This window comes from Phoxinus phoxinus (assembly GCF_949152265.1).
Source record: "Phoxinus phoxinus genome assembly, chromosome: 4".
In the NCBI taxonomy this organism is placed as follows: Eukaryota; Metazoa; Chordata; class Actinopteri; order Cypriniformes; family Leuciscidae; genus Phoxinus; species Phoxinus phoxinus.
Window position 1 is genome coordinate 12,309,673 of NC_136879.1, and position 14,644 is coordinate 12,324,316.

General features: G+C 42.2%; 1 protein-coding gene across 4 annotated transcripts; it reads left to right on the forward strand.

Moving 5' to 3' along the window:
* The first annotated feature begins 2,886 nt into the window (after positions 1-2,886).
* taf15 (TAF15 RNA polymerase II, TATA box binding protein (TBP)-associated factor) lies at positions 2,887-11,296 on the forward strand. 4 transcript variants are annotated; one of them, XM_079609105.1, is made up of 16 exons: positions 2,887-3,039; positions 3,498-3,531; positions 3,759-3,801; positions 3,884-3,956; positions 4,039-4,147; positions 4,543-4,652; positions 5,294-5,438; positions 6,766-6,800; positions 7,330-7,362; positions 7,450-7,559; positions 9,137-9,266; positions 9,351-9,479; positions 10,075-10,150; positions 10,234-10,322; positions 10,583-10,712; positions 10,794-11,296. In XM_079609105.1, exons 1-16 carry the CDS (start codon positions 3,030-3,032, stop codon positions 10,831-10,833), a joined length of 1,296 nt encoding a protein of 431 aa, XP_079465231.1. In that variant the 5' UTR covers positions 2,887-3,029; the 3' UTR covers positions 10,834-11,296. The 4 variants fall into 4 exon arrangements, with proteins under 4 accessions (XP_079465231.1, XP_079465232.1, XP_079465233.1 ...); XM_079609104.1 differs by having other exon boundaries at positions 2,929-3,039; positions 4,543-4,676; XM_079609106.1 differs by lacking the exon at positions 6,766-6,800 and having other exon boundaries at positions 2,926-3,039; positions 4,543-4,676.
* Positions 11,297-14,644: the final 3,348 nt, after the last annotated feature.

Consider the following 14,644-nt stretch of genomic DNA (forward strand, 5'->3'; position numbering starts at 1 on the left):
GCAGCGTTCGTCAATCCAACGCTTGGCCGATTACTTGATAGGAACGACCTGGTTGTTCGTTTCCTTAAAGGAGCTAGGAGATTGAACCCTCCCAGACCTCCTTCAGTCCCCGTCTGGGACCTTTCTACGGTACTGGATGCCATGAAGGGTGCCCCGTTTGAGCCTGTGCACTCAGTTGACATGAAGTCTGTTTCTTCTGGCTCTTGCTTCAGTGAAGCACGTGGGGGATTTACAAGCGCTCTCGGTGAGAGCGTTGTGTATGGAGTTCAGGCCTAATGACTCTAAAGTCGTACTAAAGCCGAAACATGGGTATGTGCCTAAGTCCCTCAACACACCGTTCAGGGCTCAGGTTATCTCCCTTTCGGCTCTGCCGGCCTCCGAGGAAAAGGATGACGCTAGCTTCCTTTGCCCGGTTAGGGCGTTAAGAGCTTATGTGTCCCGCTCCGCTGCTTTTAGGCAGACGGAGCAGCTTTTCGTTTCGTTCAGCGGACGTTCCAAGGGACGAGCTGCGTCGAAACAGAGCCTGTCCAGATGGGTAGTGGATGCCATAGCGCTAGCCTACGCATCAAAAGGACTGCAATGCCTGTTGGGCATCAGAGCACATTCTACGAGGGGCATGGCCTCCTCGTGGGCTTGGTCTAGTGGAATCTCGTTGCAAGATATCTGTATGGCGGCAGGCTGGGCCTCCCCGTCTACATTTATAAGGTTTTATAACCTAGAGCAGGGGTGCCCAATCCTGCTCCTGGCGATCGACTGTCCTGCACAGTTCATCTCCAACCCTAATCAAACACACCTGAAGCAACCAATTAAGGTCTTCAGAGCACGTCAGGATCACTTGAAAATTAAAGGCAGGTGTGTTTGATTAGGGTTGGAGATGAACTGTGCAGGACAGTCGATCGCCAGGAGCAGGATTGAGCACCCCTGACCTAGAGGTTCCCGCCCTACAGGCCAGACTGCTCTCGGTCTAAGACACAATATGATTGCCAAAATGTTTTAAGCATCACTCACTGACAGTTATGTCCTATGAGCTGTGTAATGACCCACCATATATATTATATACATATATATGCTGTAAATGCCCTTCGGGGCACTAATTATAAAGGAATGATGCTATTCTAGCCTCTCTTTCCTGGAAAACTGTGTTTGGGTTTTTCTGGTGATTATGCACTTGTGTGCCCCGGGCGCGCGCGCCCTTGGGTATCTGGTGTTGGATCTCCGCATGCACGGCATTTTACACGGCGTTTTACTGCGTCTTCGACGCAGTACGAGATAACTCTCGTAAGAAAATGTACTCGGTTACTAACGTAACCTCGGGTCTCTCTAGAAGAGGAACGAGTACTGCGTCTCTGTGCCGTGCCTGCATCCAGCTCTGGTTCGCGTTGGCGATTAAAATCTGAGTACGACAGCCGTGCTCGGTTATTTATAAACCTAGGCCACGCCCGTTCTGGCGGGATGTGACGTAGAGGGCGCGAAGGGTCCTCATTGGGTCAAGCGTCATGAAGGCCTCGCATAGGCTGCTGCTTTTGCCGCAGAGCAGCCAATAGGCGCGCAAGCTGTTCCGCCTAAGGCTGTATGCTGCAGCAAAGCGTTTTACATTATTACACAATTAAGGATTCATTTGTTGCCTTCAATATCTCGAGAAATAATTTTTCCCGCAGCGTCTTCGACACAGTACTCGTTCCTCTTCTAAAGAGAACCGAGGGTACGTTAGTAACCGAGTACGTTATTGCACCAAATATTGATTTCTGAACTCTTCCTAAGTGAAAACAGGTTTTGTATTGTGTTGTGTTGTTTGAAAATGAATATTAACTTATTTTCTTTCCATTATTCGAGGTCTGACAACACTGCATCTTTTTTGTTATTTTGACCATTTGTCGTTTTCTGCAAATAAATGCTCTAAATTACAATATTTTTATTTGGGAGAAATGTTGTCAGTAGTTTACAGAATAAAACAAAAATGTTAATTTTACCCAAAAACGAAACTGATAAAATTGCAGTGGTCTCTTAATTTTTTCCAGAGCTGTATAGGCCTATATATATGGTAGCTATAATATGATAATTTATTATGTATTATTATATTGGATATTATATTTATTATGTTATATTTTTGTTCAGGAACTGAACAGTTTCACTCTGGGTCGTTTGCTCTTAGGCAGCACGGATGAGGCTGTCACCGGTCACATGCTGCTTTATGTCGGACAGTCCAGCTTGAGATATATTCATAATTATATATTTCTAGATCTCTAGACACACAGACCCTCTCGTGTCTCACGAGCGGAGATCGGCGTGTTTAAAACGAGCAAGTCACGGCGCGTGACCTCAGAGTCCGTCGCTAGGGAAACAAGGACGCTAAGACATAATCATGCACAAATGAGCATTAAGCTGTTTCTTGTTTTGTTTATATCAGAGCCATATATAGATATCTCTATATAGCTAAGCTCTGGTTTATATGTGCTGTCAGTATTCTCTCTACACTGTAAAGACATTATTTATTCCATTATGTGTAACTGTTAGGTACACATTTACATTTTGCGGGACAAAACCACTTTACTTTTAAAAACGGGACTATCCCCGTATTGGACGGGTGGCAACCTTAGGTCTTTTAACCTTATGAAAACAGTAAAATTATTAACGTACAAACTAAATGAAGTAAGCGCGATCATACCGTGACGTCACACAACCCTGGTGGAGATCACGTGATAGAAAAGGCGCAAAGTTTATACCACTTTTCAACAAACAGGGGTATTTATCCAAATACATGTTGACAAAACATATGTTATAACGTTATGTTTCCACTTTATCTATTTGCAGTTTCACAATAAATTGCGCTTAATAATATTTGCTGCAGTATTTCTTGTGTTATATGTGCCAAATAAATGGATTAATCCACACGTTCCCGCTAAGTAGAAGGTACTATCCGGTCTCGGGTCAAAGTTCATAAGAGCTGCAGTGCGCGTTTCTCTCGTGCCGGGTTTTTAATTTCTTATTTTTGGAATAGGTGGTCAGTTCATTTTATTTCCTCCAGAAAGATGGCCTCAGGTAAAATTTTGTCTAAATATATACATAATCTAAAGTGGCTCATACAACGCAAAAGTTGTTCTTTATTCGTTTGCTGTTCAATATTGTGAGACATAAAGGATAATTAGCGCAGCACGATTAGCATTAGCGGCTAAATGGCCGACGCTGGATTTGCCATTGTTTAAATGTAAAACAACTTTGACGACATAAACTATAAGACTCTTTAAATAAACAGTTATATGTTAAATTCTACACAACGAGCCGGCTGGTGGGTTAATGTGGGACTTTAGATGGGCGGTTAGCCTCCATGCTCATGGTGCGGCGTGGTGTGATTGTTAGCATAGCATTTTACTGATGATTACATAGGCGACTATCTACGCGTTCAGTTGACGCTTGAGTTAAACTCATTTAAAACCTTTTCGATGCAGTGCTTTTTAAACTTCATTTTTTTCTGCCTAAATGTGTATTTCTGTTCGTAGATTCAGGCTACGGTCAGCCTGGCGCTCAACAAAGGTAAGTGATATTTTCCACACACACACTAATAACTTAACACAGTAATAGTAACGTTACTAATAATTCATGCAAGTAAGTCTCAATGTAAATGTGGCCATAAGATTTTCAAATCTAAGTGTTTTGTAAGATTGAGTCAGTCCGTGAAGAGTAAATCTGGTACCATCAGATTCTCCCGATTTGTTTGTAAGTAGCAGCTAACGTTAATTTGTTTCAACTTTTTTGTCCAGTTACGGATCGTATGGTGGAGCCCAAGGCTTTCAAAGTGGACAGGTAATGCTTGATCATATGACTGTTGTTAATATGCATCTTCATAGTGTTGTGGCTTTTATTGATTATGTCTTTATTTCCCCAGCCGGCGTATGGTCAGGGGAATGGTAGTGGCTCTTACAGTGGACAGAGCTTCAGTGGTTACGGACAGGCTGCCGGTGCGTGACCTATAACGTGATTAGGTTGAACCGCTCAGTTAAAGATGGCTGGTGTGTGTGTAACGGTCTTGTTTCCTCACAGGAGAGAGTTATGGCCAGGCGTCTCAGGGATACTCTTCTGCCGGCTACAGTCAGCCTCAGCCGGGCGCGGACAGCTACGGTCAGCCGGCTTCATCTGAAGCCTCTCCTGGGTGAGAGATCGGACCTCTCCATTACACACACCTCATATCTCTCCATTACACACACCTCATATCTCTCAAGCCCTTAGTCGGCATTGCTCATGACATGCGAGTATGTTTATGCATTTCAGAAAATAGCTTGTGATTCTGTGTTTTTTTGCATCTCTTTGGCACTTTAGCTGCCTTTGTGCTGCAAAGGTGTTCAATGAGGCACACTATAGAAATATTGGCTTAAACTCGGTGTTTAATTGTTTACAGTTGTTACAATTTTGACCCTCCCCAAAGTCAAAAGGGTTTCTTAAACCAATTATATCCTTTTATTGTATTTTTTTATTTAGTACTAGCCTTTTTTCACTGTTAACAAGGGTCCTGATGCGCTGGAAAGTCATATTTTACTCTCTCTGCAGGTACGCTGAGAAGTCGTACGGGCAGCCGCGGTCTTTCGGTCAGCCGGCTGCGGCGGGTGCCGGTGGAGGAGCGTACGGGCAGTCCAGCGGCTCCTATGGGAGCTCTCAAGGTGGATATGTGCGCCGTAATGATGGTAATTGTTCTGTGATGTACTGCGCTGTATCTTGCGTAGATCTAATCTGGCCTACTAATAAAGGGAAAAAACATTATAATTCATTTATTATCATTATATATTGCGTCAGTGAGTTTAACCTGTAAGCATTTGTGTCCAGCATAATCTATTACATTTAGGCCCGGTCTCACAGACCAGGCTTGGACTAAGCCAGGATTAGGCCTGTATTTAATTATAGCCAGGATTATTTGTATATATGCGCATGCATAAATGCAGTTCTAGTGGGAATCGAGTCTTCGTCTGGAATTGCAGTGCATGAGAAGCAGTTCTTTAGTTTTCAGTTGCGATAGTAATGTGCTCACGGACCGACTCAGACACTGCAGCTTTTTATGTAACGCATTAGTCGTTATGAACTGAGACCGCTTGCTTCGTTGGTTCGGATTCCTTCCTCACCTCAACCGAACCGCCCCAGAGTTCGTCTTCAGCATTCAGGTGATCTCGGAGCAGTTGTGGTGTGTATTCGAGCGATTGCCGTCTTGTGTGCCTATCCGAATTAAGGGAGAAAACACAGCAGGTCCCGAATCAAACTCAGAGTGAGTCAGGTGTGAAAGCGCCCTTAAACACCCCTCTTCCCCCAGGTGAGGCGCGCCGGTATGGCGACGACGGCGGCTCAGACAGGACTGAGGGCTACAGGGGCAGAGGACGTGGGGGATTTGACCGGGGTGGTTATGACCGCGGAGGCTTCGACAGAGGTGGCCGAGGAGGCCCACCCTCCGGTATGGGGTAAGTGTGCCCACCCCAGAAGGTATTACTGCACTCGGATGAAAACATGCTGTTAGTCCTGAAAGCTGTTGATGAGATTTAAATTATCTTGTGTTTTTAAAGTTAGCTATGGATAACTAATTTGGTGAGAATTAAGTTTGTTCTACAAAAGGTGGTTCCACTGTACTTTATAGTTTGAAATGGGTTGTACTCTTAATGGACAACACCATCTGTTTGTTTCTCTGAAGTGACTCTCCACCCAATATAATGTTGTCAACTAATTACCGTTAGTTGTTGGATGCTTTATTATAAATAGCTTATAGGCTACAGTAGCCAGGTTTCTCCATGTGTAGTGCATATTTACAAAGCATCATTCACATACAGGACATGTTCTAGCTCAAAACACACACACTAAATGATATGCATAACTTTGCACATCTATGGATATTTGCCCTCAAGGTTTCATCTGCTCTTGAATTGGCGAGATCTTAAAAGTCTGACTTTAGTTAGACCGAGTTGAGAATTGCAAAGCTAATTATGGTAAAATATTATTTGTGTAGGAGAGTCTCAAGCACAGCTCTTCCTTTTACACTTTTTCAAGGCCAAATTAATTGGTTGGTTTCCCTTGAATTAAATGCTAATTCTGGAAGGGGAAAAAAAGGCCCCCCCCCCAAAAAAAGTTGCCCATTGTTATCCACTGAAGCTGATTGGATGATTGGGAACCTGGTCGAATTCCAGTTCATTTAATGCTCATTTCTCCTGGTCTCCATTGCTCCAATCAACTTTTTGTTTTCCCTTTGGGAGTTTTCACATTGGAGGGTTCGGCTAGAAGGAGCAATTCTCAGTCACTCCACATGAATCGCTGTCTGTACGGTGTTGTTTCTTTGTGTTAACTGGTCTACATTTTATACTACAGGTATCAAAGTGAGTGAAATTAAAGTTGGACCACAGCCATTGGAGCTCATAAGCACTCATAATGAAGACACTGTGTGCTCGCCACAACAGTTAGACGCTCAAATCGAGCTTTGTTTCTTGAAAAAATGATAGAGGGAGCAGGGAGGTTGTCCTCCGTGCTCTGCTCTGGTTTTAGTTACATCTCCGTCTCAATTCAGAGCGCATCAAATCTTGAAGTTAATCCAAAACCATTCTAATTTGAAAGAGGCTTGCCTTTTGGTTTCAATTTGAAATGTTTCATGTACATTTGGCCCATCATCCTTAACCAAACTGTCAATGGGAGCCGTTTCCTCCTCAGTAGTAAACCATGGCATGAATACTGATAAAGAGGGAGCCTTGCGCTCCCAGGTTTCAACAAAGGAAAGCCATCATATCTTCAATTTTTCCTCTGCAGTGGTGGTGACCGTGGTGGCTACAAAAATTACGGTGGTAAGTGATGAGCATCAGAACTGTCTCAGTGGGGGAAAAGAAATAAGAAATGCAGAAAGATTAGCTGGCAAATGAACTCTTGAGCCACCTTGTTATATCAACCCAAAGGAACATCATTATTGCTGTCCTCTCTGGTAATACTCTTGTGGGATAAAGTCTAACAACTGCCCAGCTTTACTCTTGTAAAATGGTATCTTTGCATGAGGAAATTGAATTAAATGCCAGTCTTCTGGACGCCACCTGCACTTGGTGAAGAAGAAACATTATTTAGATCAATACTTGGAGTTATTTTTGCTAGACACACACAAATTTGTCCTGGTCTACAAAGGTCTTGGAAAAATGGTGCAGCAATTTTGGACACTGGTGCATAGCTTAAACTGTCACTGTAAAGGTCAAATCTACATAGCAAAGCATACAAGTTTGGTGTTACTTTTTATTTATTTTTACTCATAGACTTTGTATTGAAATAAGGGTTCATGACATAAGTTCTCAAAGTTGTGTTTCTCTTTCGTGTCTTGTTGTTTTTCAGGACCCAGAGACTACGGCCAAAAGGATGATGGAGGTAAGTCTCGCTCATGAAGGCATGTCACCCTAAATGCAGAAGCGATGGTGTCTTGACTCCAATATGAACGTGTGCTCTCGATTACAGATGGCGATCAGGATAACTCGGACAATAATACCATCTTTGTCCAAGGTCTGGGAGAAGAGGTCACCACTCAGGAAGTGGGCGACTTCTTCAAACAAATCGGAATCATAAAGGCAAGTTCGCTCTCCTGAAGGCCATGCAGGATCTGATCAGATCAGTCTATCCCCCCTAAAGTGTGTTTGTCTAGTCCAAATTTATTTATTTTGAAAGAATCGAGTCATAACTTGGAGCGTAAAGTGTGTTTTCCAAAAATCTATTTTCAGTGTTTTTTCTGGATTACATTTTAATGGTTTAATTTAAATTCATCAAGCATGTCTAATCAATTGAGTTCAGAAAACTTTAACAGCTTAATTATTTTACAATAATTGGGCCCTATGAAATGTCTTCAGAAATTCTGTTAGTTTTTCTGGATTTGATTTTATACATGTATTGTCAATGGTAGTAAGTATAAAGAATAAGGTTGTGAGGCATAAAGATATTTAAAAATGTAATTAAATGCAAAGGGAGCTGTTCCTTTGGCCAACAAAGAGCGGCACAACACTATTTACTGTATTTAATTGCTCTTATTTACCAGGACAGTGCATGTTAACAGCAGTACACCTGTAACATGCCAGAATTAGTCCAGTTGGCCAGTGGCACCCCAGGGAAAGCATAAAACCTTACAATGGACAACGAAGTCCAACGGCAGTAGTACAGCTGTGTGCGCTACAGCAGTGGAACAATGTTAGCGTCAGTAACCGCGTTTCCATTACCCTTTAAATTGCGCGAATTGAAAATGCGCTCAATGGAAACACGTCATTTTCGCAAAAACTCCCATTTGTCGCAAAAAAGTTTTACGCTCGCATGAGGTGGTTTTTCAGGCAATTCGAAAAATAAGTATTTCGCAAAACTGCAATGGAAACAGTTTTTGCGCATTTACAGTCACCTGACGTAGACAGAATACGAGACAGTTGTTTATTAAATTCATAGAAGACAAAATAATTACAGGAATTCCTGGAAACCTCCACGCCACAATCAAGACCTCGAAGCAGAAATGAGTGAGAAACACCCGAAACTCCTCATATGTGCCGCTCACAGTATAAGGGTCTTTCCTTGCCATTAATGCTTGGATAACACGCCTACGTCTCCTTCCATTAATAATAATAATGGCCAGTGTGGTGGCTGTGATATATAAACCTACCAACGTCCATTGCCATGATTTTTTTAAATGACTTGTTATCGCGAGAGGAAAAAATTCTGCTTTAGTCGCATAACATCGTTTAATGGAAACGCCATTTCGCAATAGTTTTGTATTGATATTTAGAAAAAAATAGCAAAAATTTTGCGCAAATCTCTAATGGAAACGCGGCTACTGTTAACATGAATTGGATTTTTTTTTAGAATTACCTTCTACTGTACAATACAGGTATAGTGTGTATGCCAAGTTAAACCACGCTTGTGGGTAGTCATGAAGACCGGAAGTCAGATGAAGTTCATGCCCTCGTGTAGTAAGACGGCAGATGCTGAAACACTGCGACTGTCACAACCATGCCATTCATGAACATGCAGACTTCATATTTAAATGTCTTTTTGCTGTGTAAAATTCACTCACACTAGTACATGTAGCGCTTAAGTGTACAAGCCTCATTTGTTCATCCATGATGGAGAACCCTGGTTTACAGTGTCTTATCTCCTCTAATGTCGTCAACAGCTCAATAAGAAGACTGGCCTTCCCATGATCAATCTGTACACGGATAAAGCCACTGGACGATTGAAGGGTGAAGCCACAGTCTCCTTTGACGATCCCCCCTCAGCCAAAGCTGCCATTGATTGGTTTGATGGTGAGAGAAGCATCCATGCGGTCTCTTTGACTCTGATGTCCCCAAAGTCACTCAACAATGCGGTTTTGTTTTCCTGGAAAATAGGAAAGGAGTTTAAGGGAAGGCCCATCAAGGTGTCGTTTGCTACGAGAAGGGCAGAGTTCACCCAGAGAGGCGGCGGCCGAGGAGGTGGCGGCGGTGGAGGAGGAGGCGGTGGCGGCGGCGGCCGCGGAGGTGTGTGTGTGTGCTGGACCTCTTCACTATTCATTGTCACATAACACCAGTTTGACCTTTTAGACCCGTTTGGATTGAAACGAGGGTTATGCTAATTATTAGGGGTGCAACGGTACCCTCATGTCACGATTCGATGCACATCACAATACGATACTATTGCGATACTCCATCAAAATGCTAAATTTGGTTTTACATTGTGTGGAAATGAATAGGCTTAGACTTGGTGTTGAGAACACAAAACACGGGACAATAGAGACACCAGAATAACAATATTCATGATTCTGAAGCTGAAAACACAGAAATATTTTCCTCACTGACTAGATATATTTAAAATAATGTTGGCCACTTTTTACTGGTAACATCAGACATTTTGGCGTTATCAGGACACACAGATATTCCCCCATTGCATTATTAAACATTATATTCAACATTATTGTAGTCTATCGTAGTACTGACACAAACTCTGTAAACAGTCATTTTTTCACGCACAGTAACTATTTTCGGTGAACTACACAATAGTGTCACTGTCCACGATACATATTGTTGCGTTTTTGTGTTGCGCTATATTGTGACTCTAAGTCTGCTGTGCGCGCAGGTTTTCGAGGCAGAGGTGGCTTTGGTGGGGGTCCCTCATTTGATGTCAGGGGAGGAGACTGGCCTTGTCCCAACAGGTTTGCTCCATGCAGTCATTTGTGCAGTCACTACTGAGGAATATGTAGTCAGAGGGTGTTCATCTATAAACCTCTCCTTGCAGCTCTTGTGGAAACATGAACTTTGCCAGAAGATACGAATGCAACAAGTGTGGAACTCCTAAACCTGAAGGCGGAGATAGTTACGGAGGTGGTAAGTTTAATGCATGGACACTACCAAAGCCACTTTTAGTACCATCTGTGAAGTTGGCTCTCTTTTAGAGCCTGTCTCTAGTGGCCAGTCGATGAATTGCAGGTAGTCACTTACGTGATGGTTTCGAGAGAGCTGGGAAGGTTGTCGCTTGGTTTAATGAAACATTTGATCAGGAGAGGATGTGATTTGCCCCAGCTCTTCTGTAATGGCTTGTGAAAGTGCAAGCATGTGTTCATGTGTGCATGTGCCCACTCTTCCAGAGCGCGGAGGTCGCGGCGGGTACGGAGGCGACCGCGGGGACCGCGGCGGGTTCAGGGGCGGCCGAGGCGGGGGCTTCCGAGGTGGAGACCGCGGCGGCTACGGCGGAGGAGGATACAAAGCCGGCGGAAGGTAAAGAACCCCTCGACTCGCCGGTCAGTGGTAATCCAGCATGAGTGTTGTCTGACGTGTGTGCTATTCTCCATCCTCAAGGGGAGACCACAGAGAAGAGCGACGCGGCCGGCCATACTGAAGACTGCGGATCCCAGACCATTGTTTATTGGGGTGTGGGGTGGGGGGGTTAGGGGAGAGGTTTGTGTCCGCATACCTTTCTGTTGCATGAGCGTCCTGCATATACTGTTTGAGCAGTTTTTCCCATTAATGTTGAGTCTCCTGCGAGGACCTGGAGGAGGCGAGTGAAGGGCACGGGATGAATTTGTTCTGATCCGCCACTTTTCTAAACGTCAGTCCTGTCAGGAAAAGGCTAAACGGGCCACGGATCGGCTTTAAAGGATGATTTTGCTCTTGGTGAAGGGGGTGGGGCCAAATGTTATTTTTGTTACTTTTAATTTCCTGAATTGTTGAATCCGGCATTTAGTGTGTGATAGATTTGTGAAATGCTTATTGTTTTGTAAAAATCAATCAACACAAACCCTTTTACTTGTTTCTTTTTTTTTTCTTTTTGCAAAAATTATTAAACACCCTTTTGATCTTAATGTTCTTGTTTCTGTTATTATTTTAAGAGAAGTACATGTAACATACAGATCATATTAATATATATTAACTCTCTAATATCAGTGGCTGCAAATGGCCTGTGAAATCAGAATGGTGTAAAATATATTGTATGCTAATCATAACTGTAAATCATTACATATTTAATGAAAGAGCTGTCACTGCTTTGTTGAATAAGAGCCAGTGTGACCCACTGAGTGAGCCTTTGAATTGCTTTCATATAAAAATGAAGCAATGAAACATTACAACACAAATTGAGAAGGTATTCAAGCCGTAGACGAGATGCTAGCTTCAGTTTAAAACTAGCATGAAATCAATTTTCTTGATGTTTTGCTGCCATATATTAGCAGATGTGTTTTTGGGCAATATTTTATTTTCAATTAATTAAATGTTTTGCTTTAACAGATTTTCCTCAAGTTTTAAATTCACTTTTTCAAATCCAATTGATGGCCTATAAAAGATCTTAACGGCCTTAAATTACATTAAAATTTCCAAAATCAAAAACAGCAACTGAGGGTGTTAGCCAGGTTTGTATCACACTTTAACAAGTGTGTAGCTTAAGTGGGTTACCATATATAACTAACCTTTTGATATTTAATGTATTTTGACTGAACGACTTTGATATATTACATTTAAATGTACAAAAATTGATTTCTCTTTAGAAAATTTGCATTTGTCAATAAAATTTACAAGTTTAAATTACATCGTTTGGTGAAGATGTAAGTACCGCTAAAGTATCTACACGCATATTTGTGTTTCTTAACCAACATTGACGACTTTATTGGTACTTGGTATATGAACACCCAAAACAATTGGGGACAGGATTTGATAAGTCTGGTCGTAAAAAAAAAAAAGTCACACTCAGGACCTTCGGGTCAAAAATGACCCCCATAGGAAATGAATGGGAAATTGGCAAAAATATGAAAATACAGAGTTTTTTTGTGCATACAATCTACAAATCAGCCACGATGCAGAAAAAAAGGACTCAACAGTGAAGGGGTGAATCTATAAAACAGACAAAAACACACACACACACACAAAAAACACATGCACACACAAAAATACACAAATGAACGCGTGTCATTCCAAAAGCTAATTTTGGGAAATGTGTGAAATGATTACAATTATTAACCAACCAAACAAACAAAAAACTTTACAAAAATAGTCTTTGAGAATCTCTTATATATTAAAATCCACAACCTGTAGAATTCACAAGCCTTTCTTAAAATATGATATTGCACAATAATTATGCTCACTACATCCACCAGATGGCACCAATCTGACTTCAAACATTGTTTTCTATAGGCTAGTCTCTACCTGAATGTAGATTGCTTCTGAAATGTGTAATATTAGGCTATATTTAAAATTAAATGGATAGACATTTGCTCTAAAGATATATTATGGTATTACTGGTACATCCCTAATATTATCTTTGGAAAAAATATTCAAAGCAAAGCTTGTAAATAAGGGTGCAACCGTGTATGTGTGTGTGTGTATGTGTGTGTGTGTGTATATATAAACTAAAATGTATTCAGACACCTTCAACATTTCTCACATTAGCAGTTTATTTGCTATAGTTTAGAAAGTGGTAATAAAATATGACGAGTAATAAAACTGTCAGAACACATTCATCTCGATAATGTCAGATCACTTTGATAAAAGGTTCTGGATGGATTACAATCAACCAGAGATGACCGAGACCACGGTTAGTATGGCAATATTTACAGCACTATCAATCCTCTCGGCCCAGCCTCCGCCTCAGTGCCGGCCCGCCGTCTCCTGGGGTCAGGGGTCACTCCAGTGTTCTCCCAGACTCGCTGCAGGTCCTTCAGTCCCTGTGGGGTTTGGGACACGTTCCCTCTCCTCCCAGAGATGCTCGAGCGGGTTTAGATCTGGACTGTGGTGGCCAGTTTAGTACTTTAATCCTCTTCTGCGTAGAGTAACCAGCAGCCTCTGTGCCGAGTGTCCGGGTCTTTATCTCGCGGAGAGATGTGCCGGCGGCCCGTGAGCTTCCCGGCCGATGCAGCTTCTGACTCTGGAGGATTTCAGCCAATATAATGAAGTTTACCCAGTCCACTATCTGCCATACACCCCTCACCACAACACTGCCCCACCGTGAGGTACAGGAGGAGTAACACTGGGCTCTACAGCTTTCTCCTGCTTCTCCACACTTTAGCTTTGCCACCACTGCCAAACAGGCCTCTCTCATCAAAGGCCTGGTTTCCTGAGTTCTGCGTGTGGACATGTTGTTCAGCAAACCCAGGCGTTTGTTTGGTTCCTCCGGCTGATCAGGGGTTTCTCCCGGGGAACGCCGTCATTCTTCACTGTTGTGAATGAGACACAGCTCTGTGTCAGTGGCCTTTAGCACTTATTTTAGCAGAAATCTTTTGTTTTTCATCGCTAACTGTCTTCCAGTGCTTAGCATAACTGAACACACCCATGCTAAAGTTGACTAAAAAGAGGAATAAAAAAAAATATTGATGCCTTTATTTAAAAAATTAGGAAAACTTCAACCTTAAAGGACACCAATTTTCTTTGTGAATGAATAATGTATCGTAAATAAATAAATGTTCTTCCTTAATATATAAGGCAGGACACCCCTGTGCTAAACTCCCATAGAGGCCGGCAGACTTTTACTTTTAAAGGCCAGTTATTTCATGGATCCGGGATACTATGATCCGGATAAAGTTCATGTGGCCTTTGGGACACACCCTTCAATCCACATACAAATGTGTGGTGATGTGCGGCTATTTTACTTTTTATTCCTCTTTTCTAGTCAACTTCAGTGTGTGTGTGTGTGTGTTCACTTGTGTCTGTTCTGGGTGTTGTGTTGTTCCTTCTTCCACGACCAGGCAAACTCCTCACCTCAGCAGTCTCTCTGAATTTCTTCACAAAGACTGTCCTCCTCATCTAACCTTGTTGCTATATTTCTGATTGAAATGCCCTCATTGTATCTTTCCTCTGAAATCAGGGGATATTTCACAGGTTTTGTCCATCCTTCTGTTAGACTGTCACACAGATGATAAGGTTGAATAGCTGTCAGCTGTTAAATTTAACTACACAATTAGATAATACCAGTTTAGGTCAACCAATTATCGAGCAATGCTTAATTGTGTTCAGTCTGTGTGTAAAAAGAGCATTAGCAATTACAGAAAAAACACTTCAGCGAAACATGATCAGCTCAAAGTGTCTGAATAATTGTTTTGTCCCAAATGTTTATAGATTTTACTGGTAGTCCACTGTATGAAGGATTTTTGGGTATAATGTCACAGTTTACTATATTTTGCCATCCTCACTTACATGAACTATAGTGTCCTGCACCCACTAATAAA

Bases quoted from the DNA above. Each gene is read 5' to 3' on its own strand.
- taf15 (XM_079609104.1), top strand. The intron at 3,532-3,758 runs GTAAGTGATATT...TTTTTTGTCCAG, and splicing joins CAGCCTGGCGCTCAACAAAG to TTACGGATCGTATGGTGGAG. The intron at 9,480-10,074 runs GTGTGTGTGTGT...CTGTGCGCGCAG, and splicing joins TGGCGGCGGCGGCCGCGGAG to GTTTTCGAGGCAGAGGTGGC.